We start from the raw sequence: 27,189 nt of genomic DNA, 5'->3' as shown, positions 1-27,189 counted from the left end.
ATAGAAATTTGTATGCAATTTCTCTTCAAATTTGTTTTATTTTATTTTGATGATGTGCTGAGCCTGAACAAACAAGGCCTTTCAAATACTTCACTAATTTACTTGTTTATTTAACTTAAAAACTGAAAACCCTGTGTAATTAGCAGGCGGTCCCCTCAGCTTGGGCTAGACCAAGGTTATTAATCAAGACTACCAGCTAACAGCTAACAAACCAACACAAAGCAGCAAATCTCAAATCAACAGTATATATATATATTTCACATTCAAACTGAGTATATTATACTAAGCAAGACTCAAAGAAAGCCATGGCACCTGAGATCAGAAACAATCCCATTTTAGAAAAGACACATATACAGAAAAGCCCACTTTCATAACCACAGTTCCAAAACAAAGGAATGAAATCCACATACTCACCTGGCTAATGGGTTCTTTCGTAGGGGGCTTTCCTCTTCTGGCTGTGCTAGTAGCTAGGGTTGTGGTAGTCTCCATAATTGATGTGGACATCTCTGACTGCATGGCAGTGGCTGTCGACTCAGTTGTCATTGAGGAAGGCACTTCACCAACAAGTCTCACATTTCCCACTATGGCGATGTTGGCATCATTTTCGGCTGCCATATTCAGAACTTTCAAGCCATTGTAGTAAAGCCCAGAGAGCTGGCCCTGGAAGGGCTGGCCCTGCTCTTTCCCGCCAATTATTATGGTTGCTTGGCTATTGAAGATTGTGAGCTGACGCCCTGTAAAAATAATATTACATACATGCAAAAATGTTGATTGTGAACTCTACATTCTACAAAAGATGATAAAACAGATCTTTCATGGGGTGGATAATGAGAGCAATAAACTATAAGAGAGGCATTTGACTCATAATTCATTGCTTATAAATGAGGTGTCCATGAAATGCATAATCATTGGCAAATACTTGTAAATTCTCAACTTATTGTAAATGTAGTGTTTTTGCTAAAAGACCAATCAAAGATCCGTATTATAAATCAATTTTTAGTGGATCCCTTCTCCCTTTTACCTCAAGATCTTATACTGTTGGTCTCTTAAGTATAAATTGTTAAATTAAAAAAATGTGAGACATCTAACATTTCAAGTATTTGTCATTCTAAAATTACCACTGGCAGAAACTAATCTAGAGCAGCTAAATCTCATTTTAAATTTATGATAAAAATTTCATAGTTCATGTAACGGCCACATGTATCTATATGCTATTCTTTAAAAACGTTTATTTTTTTTGAAGGCATAGTCCATTGTTATTTGAATTATTCTATTTTTCCGGCAATCACACTGAAAAGAAATGCATGGTTTACACTGAGCATGTCAGAGACAAAAAAAATCCAAAAATATTTTTCTGATTGGCTTTCAGCAAGTCTATTAAAACAAAATAAAATGAAAAAAAAAATAGCTTCAGATGTAAAAAGCGGCTTCAGGAATGATACACAAACCAATGGAGAAATTATGGCACAATTCCATCAAACAGCAATCCTCAGCAACAGTACCAATATCATCAAATTGAGTATCCAGTTTTAGCAGATTGCTCTCTGCTCATAAAAAGCATGCACACAACTTTAAGTTCAGTTTTAATTAGGGCTTGTTCTCAAATGCTCTTAGAAGGTTGCAAACGTTAAAGGGACTTCATTTTGACTGGCAATCCATATTGCCCACTATTTAAGATGCCTAGAGTTTAAACCAAGAGTTTTGTTTTGTTTTGTTTTGTTTTGTTTTCAGGACCATAATAAAGATATCAGAACTACATATATTTTAGTTAATAATTTAGAGGCTGGAACATGTAATATAATCTATGAATGATTTATCATTTTGGGTTAATGCTTGCTGTGAGTACCTTCATAGATTGAGTTAGTGGATTATATTTAACAGTCCCTTTAACCTTAAGTTAACAGGGTAAGATTATTAAACAGCTGGTACGTCTAAAAATGTATAGAAATTATTATACAAGGTATGCAAATATTACTATCTACATTTTACTGTTTTAAATTTGTTTTTAATTTAGTTTTACGGAAAATTTATTTTTTATGTTTATTAGTGTTACAATGAAGTACTACTTGGTTATGTTCAAATTATTTTTTTATTTGAAGTTTTAATCAATGTTTTTTACCTTTGTCGAGTAGCCATTCATCAACTACTCGACCAAGTCGATATGGAATTCGCTGTCTAGCAATCGCCAGGCGCTCGTTATCATTGTTTCCTTTAAAGTTTAAAGAGACATTTCATTGGTTAAAATCTGTAAGGTCAAAGGTTAAAAGTTAATACTTAAAGCTTGAGCTATACAGTTGCCACATGATTTTTTGAAATTTGGAATTTTAAAAAGTTCTACCTAGAACATTTCATGTTTCAGACTTGTCATTCATTCATTTATTTTATTTTAGCAAACAAAATTATTCCTATGTTAATTGAAAATTAGAAATCTGCATTTGAGCTAGGTTATTAAACTTATGTTATAGACAGACCCGAACAACCAATTTAAACAGCATATAATAGCTTTACAAAAAAATGACCATTGATCTCAGGGTTTTGTCTTTTTGATGTTTCTTATTAACTAGTTAAACATGTTCAGGTGAAACAGGTTTAAGTTTTCAAAATACATTCAACCTCTTATTCCAGATTAGTAATTTATGAACACCAAACTTAATACCAACTTTGGCACACTGAAGCATCTAAAATTGGCCTAGAATACTTTATGTCCTATTCAGAAAACAGAAATTCTTATTCATCTCATTTAAGGAAACCACAAAGTCTGAATAGTTCTTGTATATTCCACACAAATTGGTTTATCAATCACTTGGACATCACAAGGGAATATATCTTGCATCATCCAAATATGTTATTATAGGAAAAGGCTTTGACAAAAGTGACTTTATTTGAGTGTCCTTCAGTTTCACTTAAAGCTTAACATGTTGAAGTGTATAACATATGGAAAAAAATTATATGTTCTTCTATTCTCAAATATCTGCTTTTATTAAACTATTCTAAAGAAGACATGACAGTGGAAGGAACAAACACAAGCCACAAACAGTGGTTCCTACTCACAGATTCAAACTAAGTGGGAGCCTTGCTTCTCTGAACAAAGCATTATCTGACGGAAACACAGTTTAAACTGACCTTGAATAATGCTTGCAAATAGATGAATGTATACTTGATCTATAAAGCACTTAGGAAGAATCCAGGCTGCCATCTCAGTGCTCAATAGTATATAGTGCAAGAAGTTTTTCTATTCTGTGAAAATTAACTAACATGGGATTTGAGCTAAGACATTTTGGCAAAAGCTCAGAGAAGAACTTAGAGGAGAAAGAAATACTGGAAGGTAGTACTGCTGACAAGAAAATACTGGAGCATTTTGCTCAGAAAGATAATAGATACAAATTTTTCTCAGAATAATTTGTACGTGCTTTCTTATACTGTTTTTACTATATACTATACATACCACAATAAACCCACCATTATATTAGTCACACACTTTTAGAGAAATAGAAAAGAACTGTCACTTAGACCTTACCAATTTGTCCTTTGAATGTCTATTTGACTAATAATATTTCATGCATTAGTACTTAATTTAAAATGTAAATATGTTGTATTCCTGAAACTAACATATCGTTGTGTGTCAAGTAGGGATAGTTTTAGTATATTGATAATCTAAAAAAAAAAAAACAACAAAACAAAAAAACCCAAGGATACAAATAGCTTAAATTCCAAGCCTATCTTTGTTCTTAAAAGAGTGCACAGTTTGTGTTCTCTTCTCTGTGCTTGCAAACAAATTATATTTGGAAAAATACACTAAGATATGATATTGGTTATCTTAAGGCAGTGAGATGAATAATGAATATGTGGCTTTGGCTTATATTTGATTTATGTGATAAACGTGTTTATGTGCATAATTTGATAGGCAAACATGAAATAGCTTTTCAAAGACACATATCCTTTACTCTATTAACTTCTTTGTCCACCAACACTCCTATCAATTCACATTGTTATAACTCTCCCGATGACTTTATAATTAGGTAGTTCCTTATGCTGTTGTTCATGCTAGAGTGTTCGCATCATCAGAAATGATTATTTCCTGAGACACCACCCAAATTTAGGCTCCAAAACATCTCTTCCCCAGATACTACTACAGCATATTAACAGACCTCTCTGTGTCATATCTGCAATCAATTGCAGCCATTCTCCACATGTCAGCTGATATCTAATTATGCCATTTGTCTATTATAACCCTTCTCATTGACTTTAGGACAAAAACTCAAGCCCCTGATGAGATTTATGAGTAGTTCCATGATCTGGTCCTTTCCTACCTCCTGTTCCTCATCTCATGCCTGCCCCTGCCTTGCTCTCCTCTGTCCATCCTCATGAGACTTCTTTCAATTTTTCTAAGGCTCTCCTTCTTCCTCTGGGCTTTTGTACTTGTAACTTCTTTATTTGAAATGCTCTTCCTCACTCTCACCCCATTTCCATTTTTCCTTAGCCAAACATGACTCATTAATGGAGTCTTCTTGGCAGAAGGATTATTTCCTCGGGAGGTCTTTCCTGCTGTCCCCAAGTTAGATTAGGACACTTGACTACACGTTTCCCTAGCACCTGATACATGCCCTTTGGAATAGGCACTGACCTTGTAATTGCATATTCAATAAATGTTTTCCCTCCGAACTCTGAAGTTCTATACGGTCAGATACTTTGTGTGCTGTTAATTATTGTATTCTCAGTGCTAGCACAATACCTATCAGATAATAATCTCCTATGAAATATCTGTGGATTGAGGTAGTGAAGGAAATCTTGTTTTTAATTCTGATAGCTTCCATGGAACCATTATCTCATCCTATAGCCTAACAACATTCACAAGAAAATGAAAGCAAATACTTATGCCCAGAGAATAGATCGCATCTAGCCGAGCCTCCCTTTGACTTTCCAAAGGAAACATCACATAGTTCATTTATAATTTTATCTCTTTAGTGATTGTCACTGACTTGAACATCCATACAGTCAGTTCATTACTTGTTTAATAATAACTGCTTCATGCCACAAAATAAGTAATCATAGTTAGTAGGGGAAGTAGAAAAGTCCTAAGTAAGACTGGTGGAGAGAACTGACAGCTTTGGATATTCTTTTTGAATAGCTTAGAAAAAGAGCACATAAAAACACGTAAAAATATACACACAGATACATACAATTTGCTCTCATACCTTTGGTACTCAAAGAGCAATTAATATAATTGATTGACATGATATAAGTCAACAATAGCTTTAAAGATCCTTGATGACACTCAGCTAAAACAACATAAACACCGTATTTCCAATGAATAACAAAGAGGCCACCTAACAACAACAGCAAAGAAAAAATTGAGTAGGCAGCAGAAATAGGTGTAAAAAGATGTGATAATATTTTAAAAAAGGTAGCCACATGGATAGTATCACACAATCCCATCACCCATGAATATCAGATGCCTTCTAGTTCAGAGACCTTTTTTTTTTTTTTAACAGAGAGATTTGATTTTGAAATCAAAGGACAGACTTTACTCTTTGTTGGAGTAATGGATGATGGGAAATCAGATGGTACTCACTTCAGTTCAATATATGTTTACTTTAGTTTCTGAAGGCTTTGTTCTTCTACTAGAATAAAAAATTAATGACTTCACTTGTGACAAAATTATATATAAATACACTATCAACCAAACAAAGACACATCTAAATAGAGTACTCTGATGATGATGTCTTTTAACAGATGAGTTCCAAATCCCTTCTACTATTGAGTATGAAATAGTTCAGACTGTTTAGGTTCACCAGGAATAAGCCTACATTTTGCCTCCACCTCATGATTTTCATTAACAAGCTTCACATGAAAAGTCATTATTGAGGTATATTATTTTAAGAAATTGCTCGAAATGTATTTTATTTCATTACAGATTCACAATGATATGTTATTTACAAAACAATCAGTAATTTGGTATGCTTGTGTTCATTTTTAATCCTGGCCATAGTTTGACATACATCTAAACTTAGCATGTAATATAAAGGACATAAAACAACCAATTTGATTGGGAAAGATCAAAGATCAGTATAATTTCCAATGACCTTTTCTTTCCTCTGGGAAGGGTTGGGATATAATACCAAACATGCTGAGATGTAGAAACATTACATAGTGCTTCTGAGCATGGTCAAAGAAAGCAGGCCTACATGGACAGGAGAGATTAAAAACAAGTAGAATGTGGGGCCCTGTTGCGCAGTTGGTTAAGCAACTGACTCTTGGTTCTGGCTCAGGTAATGATCTCAGGGTCCTGGGATCGAGTCCCACGTTGGGACTCTGAGCTCAGTGAGGAGTCTGCTAGGGTTTCTCTCTCCCTCTCCCTCTGTCCCTCCCTGCGTGTATGCTCTCTCTCTAAAAATAAATAAATAAATAAATCTTAAAATAAAACCAACCAACCAACCAAAGAAACAAACAAAATCAACTGGAATGTATCTGAATATTCAAATCAAGCCAAAGTTTCCTAAATCAGAGGTAAAGATAAAGTAATAATGACCCACTTATAAAAGACCTATTTGTTTTGGAATTATTAAAAGGGTCCAAGAAGAACTTCAACTTTTTAAAAAGCATACAAATCAACTACAGCAGTCAACTGAACACATAAATCAGGTTTATGATAACAGAACTTCTCATCGAATAGTTAAGACATACTTTAGTCTCATATTTTCTGCACCCTAATAAAACTAGAAGGAAGTTTTCCTTTTACTTTCTTTTTCCTCCAGTTGCTTTCATGTGGGTTAAGTATGTTGGTACCTCCACTGAAAATATCATCAGCAACATACACATCTCTATTGAAGTAATTTCCAAGCAACGAAACAGTATGTAAAACTTGGGTTTATTTTCCTTTGAACTGTGAAAGGATTCGGTATTTTTAAATTAATTAATTATTAATTGGACTGTAATTAATACATGACATTAGATTAGCTTCAGGATTCAGTATTTTTGACAAAAGGTAGGCTTCCTATAACCGGAATCCATCAGTAAATATAATAATTGCTTGTAAGGAAAATGTCTGTCCTTTAACTAAGGCAAAAATGACACAGAATTGGATTTCTACAAAATCAGGCAGTAGAAGTTATAGATCTTCTAGTTGTGAGGGCACAGGCCTTCCAGAGTGTGCCTGATTCATGGCTAATATAAAGCAGTGATGGATTTGGATTGTCATCTGGACTTTTAAGACCTTATGGAATTATAAACACATACTACCAGGATCTAAAAGTGCTTCTTTTCTGACAATAGGACTAAACAAACTAGTAAGGCTACAACTAAGTTTCATGCACTTTGGAAAACCCACATTTTAAGTATGAAAGTGATCTGTAGGTAAAGAAGTTAGAGAAAATACTATCAGAAAACTACTAGAAAACAGGATAATAATGTATTGAGTGGCTTTTATGTTTTATTGTGCTACTGACTTATTATATAGGTTATCTCTCATTTAGTCCTCATATTAATCCCAGACCATAAGTATCTTTTATTTTATAGACAAAAAAAAATGAGGCTCAAATAGATGATATAACTAGGGCTATGCCATGCAATATAGATGGAGGAACCATTTGAACCCAGGCATATTTGACTCCTAAGCTATTCTTTGCAATAGTTATTTTTTTTAAGAAAAAGTCTCAAACAGCCTGAGACGTAAAGCCCCAACATCTTCCTTTTAATCTTTATGGCACTCTCCTGTATAATGGAAAATATCATGGTCTTGTTTTTAAAGGTTCTGTTTTGTGAAGGTTGGGGTGAGATTCTGCTCTTGGGAACATAAAATCAGAAATCTTCCCAAATCCTTGAGGATTTATCAGGAGTATATTTTTATCATCTCTATTTTATAGATGAAGGTAGTGAAGATCTACTACAGTTGAGATCTCAGTGAGGAACAGCATTTCATTTTTTTCCTTTTACAATGATGCCCTGCCATTCAAGCCACTTCAGACATAAAATACTCCAAGCATTCCTTATCTTAACCCCTTACCTATAAGACAAGCCCCAAGCATAATAATCCACCAAGTTCACAATTTTTTTTTTTTGATGCTGACCCTCTCCAAGAGACAAATTGTTAAAGGACAGAAGGTCCTAGTCATGAGTGAGAAGACCACTGCATTTTGTTGGCTTGTGGGAGGAGGGATGGGACTCTGCAACATGTTAAAGTGAATTCTGCTTGGACTTCACATTTCCTCCTTTCTTCTTCCCTGCTCATCTCTTATCTCGCTTTTCCCTTTACACATCTCCAAGGACCCAATGCTTAAATGCCACTCATCAATAACCCAATGCGTGTACCCATTCCTAGACATTTCTCATGTACCCAAAAGATTTCACCTTGCTTCTCTAGTTCCAATAGTTAAATCCCTTGTTTCTTTAGTATAGCTTAGGTAGACATTAGGAGAGCAATCTGACTCAATGATGAAGTCAATACATAAGCACTGACAGTGTACTCTGAAAGTACTGTGTCAAGCATACATCAATATATCCCATAGATCTTATTGTTAAAGAGCTTACACTTTGTCTGGGGAGTCAAGGGACAAAATGAAGGAAGTTAAATGGAAGTTCAGGATAATAGATAACTTTGCATAAGTATATAATTAACCACTAAATGAACTGTACTTGCCACAGAAGTTCAGAGAGGACAATGGACTACAAAAACACAGAAGGTATGACAGAACGCAAAGGATTTTACCTAGATCACAAACAACCTAAATTTTATTAAAATAATAACCAGATAAAAATGTGTTCTAGAGTGGATATTAATCCCCAAAAGATTGATTATTGATTACTCTTTTCAATTTCATAAAGCTATATACCTGTAGATCTATTTTTTAAGTAAATTTATTCTCTGGTAGAATATATTTAGTCTCAAACTAATTGTAAATATAAATAAAAATAGTTAAAATATTTATGCCATGTGAAGTGAAGCATACTAAATAAAATATGATGAAAGTTGACAAGAATTTGAGGGCAATATGCAAAAAATGAAAATATTTGAGTTAGGATGGAGGGATTATGGGATTATGATCTTTTTCAAATTTTAATTTCATATTGGTACTCTGTTTATAGATACTTCAGTTTTGCTCCCATAATTCCCTTAAAAAAAAAAAAAGCAGCACTTTCTATAAATTAAATGTAGCATCTGAATGCAATGCTATACAAAGAGAGGGTGGTACAACCCAGGCAGCTTGTCAGTCAGCCTACTTAATGTAAACATCTGGAGAGAGCACAGACGACTCCAGTAGGGCAATGTCTGTTCGTGACTAATGCTTCCGATGATACCCCAGCTCCTTGTACGAAACAGTAGGCCTATACATCCAGTTAAACAGTACCTTCCTGTGAGACTGCTGGGATACTGGGCATGAAGGCCACAGGCTGTCTACTGCAGAGTTCAACAGTACTTTGGGGAAGAAGTTAGAAGCTTAGTGCACATCTAACTGGGTTAAGAAATTTCTTCCTTCATGCCCCCCTCTTATGTGAATTACACTAAGAGATCTAGAGATCTAGTACGCCTTTATACAAGGATTTGTAGAAGCATTGTTCGTATATGCTACTTACATTCAAACATTTTATTTTGGATATTGTTCCATCAGAAGTAAAGGTAACCTTGTGATCTTTGAATCTCACTGCCTATGTGGAATGGAGAGTGACTTACATGTTCTTCCCTAAGCCTTCCCATGTTGTCGAGTTCCTAATGCAAAGAGACTAGAATATCATATCAAAAGCTAGTGGCAAGAAATAAAAAGCAACAGGGACAAGCAGATAACAGAATACAGAATGCGCTCTGATAAATTAAAGGTCATACTCTGTTATCACACATACTAAAGAGTTCTTTTGTGCTAGCTGTGTAGCATTTAAGACAGAAGATTGGTTTAACAGCTACAGAAATAGAGAGGGCCACTGATAGATATCACTCAATGGTGAGAAAAAGAAAAATGAAATGAAGAACAGCTCCACATTACCTTAAAAATGTCATTTTGCCATTTTCCCAGATATGAGAATCTTAAGTACCTTCTAAATCATGTCAAAACATTTAAGCTTATCCACCCGAATAAGAGCTTACATGTATATTTAAGCCTTCTTTTCCCAGTTCTCGATGTCTGAGAATCAGAGTATTATGTGGTATAGCTCAGTTTTCTACTTTCTCACACCAACCCTGACTTTTAATCTGTTCTTAATATTTAGACTGCTCTAAGGAAGAGGAAATAAGTAAATGTCTCATCTATCGTCTGATATGGACTAGAAATTATACTGAGAAAGTTCCTTACTCTCTAGTAAAGAAAAGTCTGAGTACTATTGCATCCTAATCTTATTTTAATGGACCAATCTCTCTCCTTCACTTGTAATTGGAATGCAGCAAGATTTTTTTTTCCAGTTAGAAAGATGGGGTTTGTCAAATGTACACAAATTATTTAAGATTACATCCTCTAGAAGAACCAAGGGCAGGCTGGAATGCAGCTGGAGGATGGCCAGTCCTCCTCAATCTTATAAAATGTACACCACCCATGCGCCCCCTCAGCAATGATTTCTTACAAGTAAGCCCCTGTGGTCAGACTCATAAAGAGAATCCTTAATGGTTAAGGATACTGGGCTCTACATCCTGGCTTTTCTAGTGATTAGCTTTGTAACAGGGGACCAGGAACACAACATTTTTGAACTTCAGTTTTCTCATCTGTAAAATAGGTATTTGTAAGAATAACTGATATAATACAGTATATGTAAATCTCTTAGCACAGTGCATGGCACAAGGTAGACCCTCAGTAAATACTAGCAATATATTGTGGTTGTGTAATTATTTGTTGTCTGGTCTAATCTATGTAATAGGATGTACATATCTAGGAGTATATAGATTGCAGAAATTGTTTCTCACCCATCTGGACATCAGAGATGTGGTAACAAAAATAAATCAATTTTTCTTTCCTAAGACAAATAAAGGAACTAGATTTATTATAAATATATACTCAACCCCATAGATGCTTTGTCAAAAATCACTGCATTTACTCCCAAACAATGTCAAACCTCTGAGAACCTGTTCTCAGAGGTTTATGCATTGCTACCTGTAAGCCAATGGGAACAACTGAAGGGAGGTCATTAACTTCAGGAGGCCCCACAAAAAGAAAAAGCCAAAGGCACCTGTCCTAAGAGAAAATGGAATTCAGGAGACCACTGTATGTTTTGGGCAGCAGCATAGTGACAAAGCTGCTCCTGCAAGAGGAAAACCTTAGATATCACTGAACTCAAAATGATATTTTAATATGTATATTAATGCCTCAAAGAGATGCATTTCAAAAAGAATATCTCAAACTCTTCTCCCCCATACAGCTTGTGGTAAAAACAGGCTACAGAAACTATGAACAGAAGTGGATACTGAGTGGCCAAAACAAGGCAATCCCATTAACTGTAAAATGCAGTATTAGTGGACTCTATGGCCTCTCACGTGGCCACCAATGCTAACAACCAATGATCCCAAGAGTTGTTGGGTTGTCAAGAAGACACGCATCAGGCCATCTTGTTACCATATGCTGTCTGTGGGTTTTTATGGAGGAATTAATTTTAGACCCATTGAAAACCAAGACATGATCAATGTTTCTAACTCTGCAAATATATTTAAGAGACTGAAATTTTTGATTTGGCATGTTCTTTTTTACTTCTTTTTTTTGTTTTTTTTGTTAACTATCTCATAGTGCTTTGACAAATTTATGAAGACTTTGAGTCGTCATGTGCGGAGATCTTTATAATTAAGCCATTACATTTTTCTGATAAGTTTAATAATGTAAACTTGTCTTCCTTCCTTCAGCTATATAGACACACACACACCTCTCACCAGGCAGACATTCCTCTGGCTTCTCTTTCTACCCACCCACTGAAGCATGTCACTGCTCTGACAGCCTTTTCAAAAGGAGAAAGGCAGGCACAGGTTAGGTTTTAGGAGGTTTCGATTTTATAAAAAGTAGTCAAGAGGATGGGGAAGCACATTATGATGCTCAGAAAGAGCATCTCCTCTTCATTTAAATTCTTAGTACTAAAGTGATGAGAGAACAATTTCAAGAGGGAATACGATTTCTTCAAATCAATGGCTGTTCTTTGCAAACCCCTTTTGTCCAAAATTTATCCGTAAAATCTTTTCTTGGGTTTCTCAAACACCTGTAATCTGGGGAACTGTACTTTGGGGGATATTTGTGGTTCAGGAGACATCCTCATGAGAGTTCCCATCCAATCAAGTCAGACAAGAGCATACTTGAAAACCTGCAGGTGGCCTAAGTGTAGCTCCCAGCCTGGGTGGAGATCACCAATTAAGACCCAGACATCCTAAAGGATGTAGTAGATATGCAGGAGAAATAGCACATTGCATCTCTCAGAATGAGACTATGTATGAATTTCTTTACTGCATTCAGTATTTCCCCTTTAAACTTAAGCCACCTGTGATTTCTAGTGGATCCCTAAATACAGAACAGAAAGGAGAGAAGGATAAAACTACAAATATGTCTTAACCAAGTTTAAGCTGATACTCCACTAGTAAGGACAAATGAAATTTGTCCACTTAAATCATCATCATCTCCTCCTCCTTCCCCTTCTTCTTCTTCTTCCCCTTCCCCTCCTTCTCCTTCTCCTTCTCCTTCTCCTTCTTCTTTCCCCTTCTTCTTCCCCTTCTTCCCCTTCTTCTTCCCCTTCTCCTTCTCCTTCTCCTTCTTCTTCTCCTTCTTCTTCTTCTTCCCCTTCTTCTTCTTCTTCCCCTTCTTCTTCTTCTTCTTCTTCTTCCTTCTTCTTCTTCTTCTTCTTCTTCTTCTTCTTCTTCTTTTCTTCTTCTTCCTCTTCCTCTTCTTCCTCCTCTTCTTCTTCTTCTTCTTCTTCTTCGTTTTTTACAATATAGCACATCTATAGTTAGACTGTGTCATTTTCAAGGAAAGGGCTAAATTAATTGGGTCATACAACTCTGGCCTAATCAATACTTCATTTAAAATTTTTCCTGAAGTCTTTAAAATCCAACGGGCCTTGTGTTGACTTCCACTGAAGTCACTGGGGAAAGACACTGGGGACAGGTGCCCAGAAAGAAAAGACCGTGTGAAGATGAGAGAGATGGTGACCATCTGGAAGCCAAGGAGCAAGGCCTCCAGAGAAATCAAGCCTACAACACCCTGACTTTGGACTTCTAGCCTAGAGAACGATGACAGAATCAATTTCTTTGTGGTATTTTGCTATGGGGGCCCTAGCAAACTAACATAGAGATGATTTAAAACTATTTAAAATTATATATTGCTGGCCTAATCACAGACCTTGGATACTAAGCAGATGTGATAGCATTTTGCTACAATGGCTAAAAGGTCTGGGAATGAGTACTCTTGGGTTTGCATTTTACTAAAGTACCAAGTAAATGTCAAAATCGTACTCATTTTAATTATAAATTTTGGTTGAAGAGACCATTTTGTCCTTCTCTGGATTAGCTTTTAAATCGTAATAGTCTGCAACACAATTCTGGTGGTTAGCACAGTTATAGAATGAACTCTACCAATATACAGTTTGCATTATTAAAGGTATAAGATAATGATGAAATTGATTTCAGCACAAAATATATAAATATCAGCATGATATATTCCTACATATATACCTATATTTATAAATAGATCTAGTTATACACATAGTTCCATTATTCTATAGAACAACTTTTGCAAAAGGAACTATTTAACATTTCATATCATTAAATGAAATTTCTTAAACAAACAAACAAACAAACAAACAAAATCAATCCTACCATTCTCTTTACTTTGTGGTCCCCTGTAGCTTCATTAACACAGATGACTAGAGTACTATTTAAAATAGAGTGTTAGTGGGCGCCTGGGTGGCTCAGTTGGTTAAGCGACTGCCTTCGGCTCAGGTCATGATCCTGGAGTCCCTGGATCAAGTCCCGCATTGGGCTCCCCGCTCAGTGAGGAGCCTGCTTCTCCCTCTAACCCTCCCCCCTCTCATGTCCTCTCTCTCTCTCTCTCATTCTCGCTCTCTCAAATAAATCTTTAAAAAAAATAAAAAAATAAAATAGAGTGTTAGTGTTAATTTGCTAATTTATTTTAAATGTTTCCACAGAAGAAACCCCCCACAAAACACTGTATAAAATAAATTCCTACTTAGGTAATGATTACATAAGGTGAGATTCTTTTACTAAAATACACTTATTTTTCTTCAATTTAGTAACTATTGAGAGATCACAGAAAATTTATTGTGCTCACTTCCAAAGCTCTGAAAACAAATTCTAAGTCCCAAAGGATAAGCCTATATTATTTACATACATTTCTAATCTTAAAAATTGCCTGAGGAATCTTGTTCAACAAACACAAAAAATGATTTTGTGAGACCACAATTAGTTTGGGGGGGCTTGCTAAATTGTCATGCCAACAAACAGTAACTACAAAAATACCAACTTTCAATGTTAACTTTAAGTATTTATCATCTACTCAAAACTAGATGAGTCTCTTACTCTGTTCTCTTTCTCTTTTGGGGCTTATTATTTAAGAAGGATGCCAATTCCAAGCCCAATTTAGATAAGGTTTTCCTACCTCTCTGAAGCCACCCAGCAATGGGGGCGAGAGCCTCCACAGAAAATACCCAGGGACAGTAGAAGGTCTAGCAAATGGATGACTGTACCAATTAGTGCTAAAACAAAAAGACTTGAGCTTTACATGAATGTAATAAACTCAAGGACCCTTATATTTCCAGAGAAATTAAATATGGTTTCACCGCCTCCACCCATACTACCAGACTTCAATATATGTTTTGGCCTGAACTTACTTGGGGGACATGTTAGTGGGTGGAAAAGCTTTGTCTTTGCCCTTGGCTCTTCTCTTCGGATGTTCTTGGGGCCTGTGCCCTGAGGGAGAGGCTGACCTTCACTCAACACCAGCGTCTCTACTTCCATCTCTTATGCTATAGTCCAAGCAATACCTGCACTACTCTGTCACCCCCTACCTTAGCTCTGGACATTCATTCTGGCCCCCTCTAGTTTTATACCCTCCACTTTAGTCAGAGGGGTTATTTGAAGTGTGTTTTCACCAATAAACTGTAAGCTCCAGGAGAGCAGGGATTGTGTCTGTTATGGATCAGCACTGTATTCTCGGCAGAGAGCCAGGCATACTGGAGGTCTTAAATAAATATTTTTAAAAGAATTACTAAACAAATTAACAATCTGCACCCTCTTATGCACTTGTTTCTTCTACTATCCTTTGTCCTTTGCCTTGCCATACTGAATCTCTTTACTCTGGAATATTTATTGGGTTTATCTCAAACTCCCAGCTTCTTCATGATCCAAGCTTACTGATTCTATCTTCCTTTCCCTCCCAATCCTAATTTCTTCAGGTGAAAATAGGTAGCCACAGCGGTGACTGGATTCTCAATATATGAGGAAAACAGAAGCAATTCTACAGTGAGATTTATATATGGAGTCAATTCCCTTCATGAAATTTGATACAGTGATTCTGCTATTTGTGGGGATATACAATTCTAGTAGATGGGAAACTGGGAATCAAAAAAGGCCATAGGACCACTAATCTTTTTTAGGAAGTCCTTGGGCATTCTGATTAAAAATCCCACATAAAGGCCCTTAGACATAAATGAGTGCACTGTTAAGATTTCAATCAAGAAATAGATAAACATGACAAAAAAGAAGGTATATGTTGTAATAACTTGGTATTTAATAGAATTTATGCCAAAAAAGTTCCATGCAATATATGCTTTTCCTTTAGCTGGCATGGAGAAGCATGGATAGGGTCCCAGACCTGCCTTAAATAACATGTATAACCATAGATACTTTATTTGACTTTGACTAGTCAAGCAAACAAATAAACTAAAAAACAAAACAAAACAAAACAAAAAATTAAAAATTAAAAAAACCCAAAGATTCTAGGTTGCCACATTATTTGATGACTAAGAAAGTTCACTTCATGACTAAGATAAGGGATTACAACATAGCATACTATCAAGAATAGACAGCTTTTTAAACACTTTACAATGCCACAATAATTTAGGTGAAAGTTGTAGTACAAGTAGAATATATATTTCTCATCAAAAATATTGAAGTCACCTTTTAATAGCCTCAAGAGAAGGAGCTTCCAGATTGAAATTTGTGACATCTTGGGTTCCTAAATACTTAAACTATAAGACTATTAAGATTTTGGGAAAGAAATAATCAAGACTATTTAATTTTTATGGGAGTTAGAAAATCCCAGTTTCAAATCTCAGTTAAGTACTCAAGGACATGTTACCTATTCTTTTCAAGTATTAATGCATCTGTAAGATGAGCATGGTTTATGAGATTATTTTTAAGAATAAGATGTAATTTGTATAAAGTACCTGGAATAGTTTCTGGTACATAGTTGGTGTTAATTAAATGATGGCTACTATTGTTTTTATAGAGTACACAGAATTATAGACCTGTAGAAATGAAAAAGACTTTAGCTAGAACCTGGTCCAATGCCCAACTGATGAAAGATGGGTTTGATAACATCGACAAATTAGTCTCTTGAGCTCTACAGAATTAGAAGACAATTGGAAAGTTACCATAGCTCATTGAGAGTTGAAATAAAATATCTCATAAAAGTATTATTATTCAGAATTATTTCCTGTTTAAAGAAAATAAAAAAGTAAAGATCATTATCACACATTATGGGCAAATACAATGGACCTTCTTGTTCTGATTTGTTTTACTCTAATTGCATTTAATCATTACATTTACTTTTTAAAGTTAATAGCTTTTAGATATTCAATACAGACTAACAGTAAAGTTCAAAGTATGAAATTGGAATGATAAATATAGTAAAAAACAAATCAAAACACCTGTCATCTTTGGTTTCCCATTGCAAGGGCAAGAAGTTGGTAACATAATACTTAGAAAAATATAAATCAGGAAAATCAGATTTTCAAAGAAAACTTCTACCTGTAAAAACAAAAAAATTAAAATTTGAAACATCAAAGTTCCAAAATGTGAAATATCAGAACTGAAAGAAAGGCAATGAACCCTAGTACACATCTCTCTTCATCCATATAAATTCTATTCTTGTATTGCCCACTTTAGGGAGCCATTGAAGAACTGAGGCGCAGGAAGAGATATGATAAAAGCAACTTCAGGAAGATAAACAACTTGGCTATATACCAAATGGATTACAATAATGAGGGCTGAAGAGGAATATAGATAGTTTTCAGTTGATAACTAGGGGCCCAACTGTCATAAAGGCCTTACATCACTAAAATAGTGCCAGCACGGATAGAACATGGAATCGGGGAAATCTGAAGGAAGAATTAGTGGACTGGCACCTACCATTGGACCCAGTGCCTGATCTGATGGGATAAGTAAAAGATTTTGATCTATGGGAGTAATAAGACTATCCAAGGCTTTTGGCCTCCATTAGGGGCTTAAGGTAAAATGTGTGAAAAGAAATGGCTAGGTCTAAGACTTGGGTCTATTGTTAGCACTTTAAAGAATTTAATCAATCTTCTGATGCTTTCTCTCCATTCCACTTGCTTACCTTTTCTCAACACTTTCTAATTCAGAATAAAAAATGAGTATTTGAGAAAAATATCTTCAGGCAGAAAGTGGTAAAAGAAATTTGAACTGAAATTAAACATAATTTAGGATATGTGAAACTTGGTTAAGCAAAAGAGGAAATTAAGCACAAGATTTATGAGTGACCTAGAACATACTGATATTTTATAATATTTTTAGGAGATAAAAAAGTAATGATTTCAAATCTGGTTAAAATTATTTTTTTTTAGTTCAGCCAGAGTCATTTTCTAATTAATATCTTCAGCTTTCTTACCTGAATAGGAATAAGCCCAGCCAGCTAGTATAATGATTAACAGGTTCATTCTAGTTTTTCCAGTTAAGAGACAAGCAATAGTCTCAGTTCTACCTGGCAGCTCATAGATGAAGTGACAAGAGTTCTGGATTGCCCAGGATAGGGTTGGCATGTGCCTATTATGCAGTAGTTAACTATTGCTATTGCTTCTTTTCTCTCTCAGAATTGTGTGTGTTTAAATGATAATTTTTATGGTCTCCTAATTATAGGGTGCCATCATGGAAAATTGAGAAAGGAGATTCCCCTTAGTTAACACACAGATAAAAGGTTGGGTAAGCCCAAGGTGCTTGGTAAGCAGGAAAAGATAGCTCTTTCTTCAGGGGGCATCCTCTATGCCAGGGTACATGGCTTGTTGACCCAAGTATAGACTGGATTCCAGCTTCTACTCATTTCATCCAGTGGGATATTGGTGCAGTCCATTTAGTCACACAAGCTGCACAACTATACGCAGTGGCCTGTTCACCAGCTAGCCTGGTCTCTGTAATGCTCACTTACTGAAATCCAAAAGATTCTCCAACACCCAGCCCAAACTCCAGTCCTCTGTGAAGTCTTCTCTGATCACTACACATCACTCCTTCTCTAAATTTATAAGAACATATTTTCTGTCACTCATTTGACTTGAATCCTGTCCTTCCTAGTGATGCCTCTGTATTGTCTTGGCTCAGGGTGAGTTTGGTGGGGGGGCAGAAGGGTGTGGGGCAATTACATCTCTGAAACCTTCTGGAAAGATTTATCTCCAAGTGTGTGAACACAAGTGTGACAGCCAAGACAGGATAAATTTGGTCTCAGATGGAAATACACACTAAAATGGGGAGATTAGTACCTATTGCACTTATATGATTGCAAAACTGGACTACTATGATTAATAAGAGTGGAGCTAACACGTATTGAGTACTTCCTACTTACCAGGTTTTTACCAAATACTAAATATTTTGGAACTAATAACTAACTCATGGAACATTCAAACAGCCTCTGAGGTAAGTACTATCATTAATGCATTTTACAGATTAGGAAATCAAAGTACAAAGAGATTAAAGAATTTGGTGAAAGGTCTCACATCTACAAAGCGTTGTAACTAAGATTTAAACCCAAGTAGTCTGACTCCTGAATCTTCTCCCTTAAGCTCCACAGTCCCCCACCTTTAATCTTGTGTTAAGTCTGTAGCATATGTGTGAAGTTTGGTCATTTGACACATGGTCTATATTTCCTATTGCAATTTAGTAAGAGGAGTATACAAATTGGATTTGGCACTCACTTCTATGCCTAAATAAACAATAACCAGAAAACAAAAACACAAACAAAAGAATGACAAGCAGCAGGGGAGGACATCATTATGAGCATGCTATAAATCTCAAGGGACCCTTAAACAGTCCTCAGAGATATGAACAAAACCAGCAATACCCATAGGTATCAGGACCTCAGGACAACAAAGTTTTAGGCATGTGCACCATGGTCAGAACAAAGAATAAATTTTTCTGATTTTTTTTTTTCTTAGAAGGAGTAAGAATAAATAGTGTAGGGGCACCTGGGTGGCTCAGTCATTAAGCGTCTGCCTTCGGCTCAGGTCATGATCCCAGGGTCTGGGATCAAGCCCCTCATTGGGCTCCCTGCTCAGCAGGAAGCCTGCTTCTCCCTCTCCCACTCCCTCTGCTTGTGTTCCTTCTCTTGCTGTGTCTCTCTCTGTCAAATAAATAAATAAAATCTTAAAAAAAAAAAAAAGTAAGTATTGTAGGCAATGTTGCATAATACTTCAGAGTACTGGAGTGAGCTTTGAGATCTATGACCTTGGCAAGTAACCTAATCTCTCTGTATTTACTCATTTATCAAAAGGAAATAATATTAGCTGGCTTATAAAGATTTTGTGAGTGCTAATGAGAAAAGAACCTACAGAGTTCCCCGTACAGAAGAATGCCTGTCTAGCTCACTCCTGCTGATACTAAATCCTACAAAAGGCAGAAATTTAAATGGGCTCTGTGCATGTCTGAGATTTTGGGTGAGTTGTTACCTCTTTACACCAATCCTTGTGTAAAACCAGTTTCCTTATTGAGTCAACCCTATGGATTTATCCTTGTATTTGAACTACACTTCCATAAAGTACAGGCCTCATCTAATGATCCCCAGGCCTGTTTCCTTCTGTGACTGTGACCATCCTGCCCCCCTTTCCAGCAAAGCAAACTTTCACATTTTTTTTTAAAGCTTCTTTTTGTTTGTTTCTCCGCCAGAAACCAGAAAATAAACTTTCCTCCAACTCCTCTGCCAAACTGAGCTATAAAAATAACAAATGAGAAAGCTGAAGACTCTATGTGGACTTTTAAAATGCTTCAGCAAAGGTGACCCTGAAAAATTATTATGGCATGCTATCAATTAGTTGACACTATCTAGAAAAAGGAAGCTAGATGTTCCTCTATTCTGTCCAGTTTTATATCTCATAAATTCAGCTAAAATACTTCATTGGAAATGCATATAGTAATATCTAGACAGACTTATGGTAGGTATATTCTCTTTTGGACTCTCAATGGATATTTTAAATATTCAGGCCACCAGTAGAGATAATATGCCCAAGATGAAAAATCACTTCAATAATACTTAACATGAGGGAGGTTAGTCTCAAATTTTCAGGAGAGGTAGGAACCTCAGCTGCTTTTTAATACAGTCAGATTCAAAAGGCTAAAAACAAAACAGACTTTAAAATGTTTAAGATGAAAGTCTTTCTTTGACAAATATTCAACCCATGAGGCTAAATTTGACACAAAATATTCATCATCATAATTCAAATTTTAATATATGGCCTATTAAAAGGCTTCATACTTCAAAAGACTGTCACATTTATTATGTCATTCTGTCTTCATTAAGAACTAACTGAAATATTAGATTAGGTTTCACCTTTGGATTGTTATAGAAATTAGGTTTATATTTCTTAGGAATAAACGTGCTTTTCTAATAACCAAATAAACATGTTAATGCATAATTTATCAAAACAGTTACATCTGACTTACCAGTTCTACAAAGACATGAAGTTTTATTATTTAAAATCTTTTTTTTTTCTGGAATAATGTTATATAGAATTGAGTAAAAGGTATTTTTGGATAGAAATCATTTTTAAAATTTTTGTTAAAAAGTACTGATATACAGAAAACTTATAAAAGATAGTAACAAGAGCTTCACCTATCTTTCACTCACCTTCCCCCACTGTTAGCAACATAACTAACCATTGAATAATTAACAAAACCAAAAAATTAATATTGGTATTATACTATTAACTAAAGTACAGACTTTAGTAGGTTTTAACAGTTTTTAACTAATGTGTTTTTATTATTCCAGAATCCAATCCAGAGTCCCACATTACATTTGTCATGATTAGATTGAGGTCATAAATTTTTGTTGAGAATACTTTCTCATCGCATCATGTCAGGAGGTACATGAAGTCAATATTTCTTATTAATGATGATGGTTAGTTTGATCACTTAGGGTGCTCTGCTGAGTTTCTCTGTGAAAAATTTCTATCTTCGCCTTGAAGGAAAGACTTTTACATTACATAAATTGCTAGTCTCTACTCCTACTTCTGAGCACTAACTTTAGCATCTATCGGTGAATCTTGACCTCAACAATTATTATTTTGAATTCCAATTATCAACTGTGTGATACAAGAAAGAAACCTTTGGATACTGATGAAGTTATAAAAGCATTGCTATAAAACTATAAATCTTATCAAAATCAACCAAACACCTGGAAAAGCTGTGAAGTTTCCTGAAAGCCTAAGATCCTTAAAAATGTAATTTCTCTGACCTTCACTCTTTAAGCTATTTCTTTAAACATTTTTCCACCTCACCTCCTAAAAACTAAATTGTGCATTTGTAGTAGCAACTGATTTTTTTTTTTTTTGTATGTGACATTAGTAATTCATTGTTTGTAAGCAGTAAGTAAATTCATTAACCTGATTATCAATGCCTCTGGAGAAAAGTCCCTAAACCCAATTCCTCGGTCAATACTTTGGCTATCCTTACTTAAAATTATGATAATGCCATTTTCTGTGTAACATGAGTATTTTTCAGGAGTGGGATCAATACATAATTTTATTATGATAGAATTTAAAGTACTAAAATTGTACATTGCCAACAATAGTGGGGAATAAGAAGATAAAGGGGAAATCTGGAAATCATGAAGAAGGGCTATTATTTATTTATATTATCTACGTTTGTTAGCCTATGTAGCATAAATGGTGCCAAAGCCCACCAAACCATCAGAGGAATGTTCTCTTTACTTTGTCAGAAAATTAAAAATCCTAATGTGATTGCCTTACAGTAACTGTAAGAACTTTCTGACATTAAAACAAAACAAAACAAAACAAAAATCCCAAAACCAAAAACAAAAACCCCAGGCCATGGAGAATCTATAAAAATGACTGAGGATGAGAATGTATCATTTCTACCTCCTTGGATACAATCTCCCTGAAGCTAGGCATTTTAGGTTGGTATATTTAATATACTGCTGAATAAAACGTTCATTATTAACATGAGGGAAGTTAGTCTCAAGAAAAGCCCCCAACATCAGAAAAACTGAGCACCATGAAAGAAGATAATTAGCACTGGAAAAGTCAGAGTTTTTGTCACTAATTCTATCTAACACAGCTATAGTATTTGAAGTTTCAGATATTTCATAGTATGTAAGCTTTACTTTGGAAATTTTTAGTTCGTAAACAGTTAACTACATCCAATAGAAGCCAAACATTATATATTCATATTAATATTCACCCATGCACATAAGGATATTTTGACTAAAAACGATGAGCAAAAGACAATGTTTTTACATAGAAACTGAATGAGGAAACTGGATTCATTCAATAATTATTTAAGTAGCCCACTATGTGACAAGTCCTGATTATCATGTCTTCTGTTGGACTCTACCAAAAACTGGTTGTTTACTCAAAGAATGATTCGAGTCTTCTCTATGATTTTATCATTTTCCATAAGAAAGTTATATTTTCACTGCATTACTTTTTGTAGAAGGGAAACAAAATTCACTCAAACATTTCCCATATCTAATACATTTAACTAAGACATCTGACAAATCTATTAAGGTACAGTTTTTCTCCCAAATAATCCTTAAGGATCTCTAACACCTGAATCCTCTAATGACGCACTCCTCTTCTGGCTACTGAAATCAACTGAGAAATAAATATAGCAAATGAATAAATACATAAAGTTTGAAATCATGTTAACTTAAAGGTTGAGTGCTGCAGGAACAGTAAAACAGTGATGATTCATAATGGGTTACTTAATTTGCTAATAATGCTTTAAAAGTGAGGTTAAAAAATAATCAGTGCTTACTAATGAGTATTACTGACCCCAAAGTTGAGTGATAACAAAATAACTATGGTTTCTCTAAGAAAATTATTGTTCCATGTGTTATTATTTTTTAGCACTCATAAGATTTGTGTGTATATGCGTCTGTGTTGGTCAGCAGAAGTAATAGACTGTGACATGGACCAATATACACAATTATGACCAATCGTGTAAGTCTTCATATTTAGCTATGAAGAGTATACCTTGCTACATTAAAGTATACATCTAATGATTTCTCTTGGTTTTTGTCTTCCAAAAAGTATAAAGTAAGGTACACAGAGCTGGCAAACAAGAGTTCCCAAGTACAATTTTGACCTTACCACTAATTAGCACAGTGATTCTGATTAAATCCACTAGCCTCTCCAAGGTTCCATTTTATTGTTTGAAAAATGAAGGAACTGGAATAGAAGATCTTTGAAGTTCCTTGTCTCCTTCAAATGCTATGATCACAAATGAGGTAGATTTTTTCAATTACATCATACATAGCAAAAATTCTGTTAAAGCTAAATAAAAACACCAAGATCATCAAACCGACCAACACTTAGTGCCAACTAGGAATCTTTAAATGATGGAATAGCTCAAATAGTCAATAATTACTGATGACTTAAACTAAAATTCAATCAATCAATCTAAACTAAGTATATAGAATTTAAAGGGACATCATCACTATGACTTTCCTGAGCTCTGAAATGTTTTACCAATTTTTGAAGATGAAAACAAAGTCAAGGTTTGAGATAATACACATAAGATCTTTGAGCCAAACTGAATAATCATGTGAAAAATATTGACACCATCTCTATAGAGTCTTTCCTTGGGCTATTCCACTCTTTCTTTCAAATTTTCCTATTCCTAAATGATCTTCTTTGTTAAATCATCACAGACCACCATTTTCTCCTTTTTAAAAACTCTGTATCAATTACACTCTTCACTAGTAATTTTGAAGTTGACCCATTTTATTTGACACTAGTCAACTTTTCTGAATCCTTCTTGTCTCCCCAAAAGTCTAAACTCTTAGCAAGGGAGAACCATGTCTCTGACTTCTCTATTCATTCCTACCACAGGTTTTCATTTCATTGTTACTTGGTGCAGTCTGATGACACACTGCAGCAACAGAATGTTGAAAAATTGCTGGTGAGAAAGACAGAGAGACAGACAGACAGATTAAAAAGTAAAAATGACTCTCCTATTCAATCGAAGACCAGATCTTCTACTGGATTCTGTATTAATTCTCTGTTTTCTATCTCCTTACTTTAGGGTATCTTTTGATATCTGGACTATTTAATAACTTTCTAAATATGTTCTGTCTCTATCTTTTCCTGCTAGTCTCATTAACATAAATGCATGCCATCCTCTAAATAAAAATCTAGCCTTTCAAGACCCAAATCAAGTTTCCTATTTTTTTCATATTATTACTAGACCACTTACTCAAAATGGCTGCTTCTTCCTTGGAACATATTTTCCTTTTTTTTTTGGTATTTCTTAATCAGAAATTAACCAAATATTATATGATAACTCTTGTATTTTCTCACATAGTATGTTTTTAATCTCCAACACTTCTTACGTATCTCTGTAACCAGATGGTAAGCCTCGTATGTCCCTTTAATGTAGTACGTATCCTCTAAACAGTTGTTGATTTGATGTGTTAATTTGACAGGAATAAAATGAATATTTGGCCTTGTGTAAAGGATATTTTTTGGCACACTGGTACACAAATGAACTCAAAGGTTTATCTTCAAAGGTAACTGTGATTTACCTGGAGCAATCTTTAGACTGGGCATGTAAGATGATGTTAAGTTCCGTGCATTAACATTATGAGACAAGAAAAGCTATTTTTGTTGAGAGAGAAATTTTGCTACATAACTATAATTAGGAACAAATCAGAGATTAACGATGCATTATATTCTAGAGCTTTAACTAACAAGCACCAATAAATGGCTTTCTCATCTTTAAATGGCTTGCAAAATATTATTCCTATTCACTGCTCCATATACAAAAAATAATGGAAATTGGGTCTGCTATTCAGAAAATTGAATATTTATTCTAAAATATGAATTTTTGAGTTAAAGGAATATTTCATATACTTGAAAAGAGCATAAAATCTACCTCTACTAATTAGTTTCTCTATGAAAGCCTTCTAGACAATTACTGGGTAATACCACTGGTCAATGCTTTAGGTGCTTTTCATTAAAGGTATAGCATTGCTACCAGATGAATTGCTTCATATAAAAGCACTTACCACAAAGCCCTATAATGGATGGTTAAGTGCTATACTTAATTACTAATTTCAATCCTTATTATCTATATTTTGCAGTGCAGGCACTTTAAAAGGAACCAAATATAGTCTGTTGGTTCCTGCTTCTCTGATTATAGGATTTGGTGGTAAAAGCATTAGTCTAGCTGATTTTCTAATGAAGAGTAACAACAACAAAAAACTTTTAAAATAAAAATAGTCTTACCACAAACCAATATAAAAGAGATATACTAGACATTTCTATTGACTCATACGTAAAATCACTTTGTTCTAAAAACTTTAAACTAGATGACATATACTTTTAAATTTGTATTCATGTCTTTCTCTGTTTGACTTATGCCCTCATGGCATTGTTACAGATAAAGATCCAAAAGAAAAAGGTATTTGAAATTTTCATGGTTTATTTCCTATCTCAACATCATGCTGAAATGCACATAGAACAGATGATTAATAAAATACTTGATAACAGCAATGGTGATTCCCTGAGTCCTTTACATATCGATCACTAACTTTTTATATGTATATATTAAAATTCCCCACAAGTGCTCTCACATTCTTGAGGACAGATTCTGTGTTTTACTCTTGCTTGTATCTTTCATAATAACTGCAACTTTGCTCACTCTTGATTAATCAATATTATCGAAAATACTTTTTAATGAAAGGGCACATAGAATCTTTGACTAAATATAAAATAGGTTGCATCTAAAATAACTATTTTTAAAGATTTACTCCTTAATTATCATGATATTGCCAGCTTCTGATTTTTAAATATATTTTACATTGTTCCCTATAATGAGCATCCATTTAATTGGTAAATATACACTGTATATGTTAAACAAATATTAGTCTAGAAAAATATACAAATATTTGTTGACTTAATAAATTTACTGCCCCAATCTCAGCTACTAGTAGTCAAATTGAACACTGGCTTGCCACAAGAAAAGATCATATCTTTTCTGAACTGTACCTCGTACATGGTATCTAGTATGTGCACAATTAAAGGATTCCCAATCAGATACAATATATCAAAGAGGTATAGAAATTTTTTAAAAAACATAAAATATTTACCCAAATGCCTTAATGCATTAGAAAACTAGATTCTGGTTATCTATGCTTGGGAAATGCATACTATATTTCTCTTTTAGAGATGCATAATAGGTATTAATGAAGTCCAAGTATACATATTTTAAACTTAGTAACACATATTTTCCCAAACTAACTTCAGAGTGTGACTTCCTCTCTCCCCTCATAGGTCACCATTAGCATTCTCTAGAGCAGAGTTCTTACAGATAGCAGTACGGAAAGTGTGATAAGAGTAAAAAGTTACTAAAATGAAATAATTTTAACAATTTAACTGGTGAAACAATGCTAGGCTTCAAGAAGCAACTGCCACACTATAATAGCAAGGGGATTTGTCAATTTACATGTCCAGCTCTACTATTCACAGACACAACACCCCCAGAGACAGGGCCTAGACCTTATCCTACTCTACATCTTTCATGGTGTCCAGGGCAATAACTTCCTCTCAGGAAACAGTTATTGATTAATCCGTATTTTAGGAAATTCACCAGTTTACTTCTCCATAACTTCACTGAGGCTGTAGTTTTTATGAAAAATGCCTTTGTATTAGGATTTCAATAAATGCAATGAGGTATTAGCAGGGACTGTGTGACATTGTGTGCATATTTAAGTTACTTCCCTTCCAAATCTTCCATTCCTTCATCTTATTACAGATGGTAAAAGA

At 34.7% G+C, this 27,189-nt stretch overlaps 1 protein-coding gene across 26 annotated transcripts in view; it reads right to left on the bottom strand.

Moving 5' to 3' along the window:
• The window catches only part of NRXN1 (neurexin 1), a 1,113,724-nt gene that overhangs the window by 126,516 nt on the left and 960,019 nt on the right, over positions 1-27,189 (bottom strand). For 16 of the 26 annotated variants that reach the window (XM_078056570.1, XM_078056572.1, XM_078056569.1 and 13 more), the window contains 2 exons: positions 2,120-2,209; positions 415-734 (listed from right to left, as the gene is read on the bottom strand). In XM_078056570.1, the coding sequence (XP_077912696.1) occupies positions 415-734; positions 2,120-2,209 (410 nt within the window). The remainder of the gene's footprint in view (positions 1-414; positions 735-2,119; positions 2,210-27,189) is intronic. The other 10 variants (XM_078056583.1, XM_078056582.1, XM_078056585.1 and 7 more) reach the window with 1 other exon arrangement.

The sequence above is a fragment of the Halichoerus grypus genome, chromosome 10, assembly GCF_964656455.1.
Source record: "Halichoerus grypus chromosome 10, mHalGry1.hap1.1, whole genome shotgun sequence".
Lineage (NCBI taxonomy): Eukaryota > Metazoa > Chordata > Mammalia > Carnivora > Phocidae > Halichoerus > Halichoerus grypus.
This window is presented reverse-complemented; position numbering and strand designations above follow the sequence as displayed.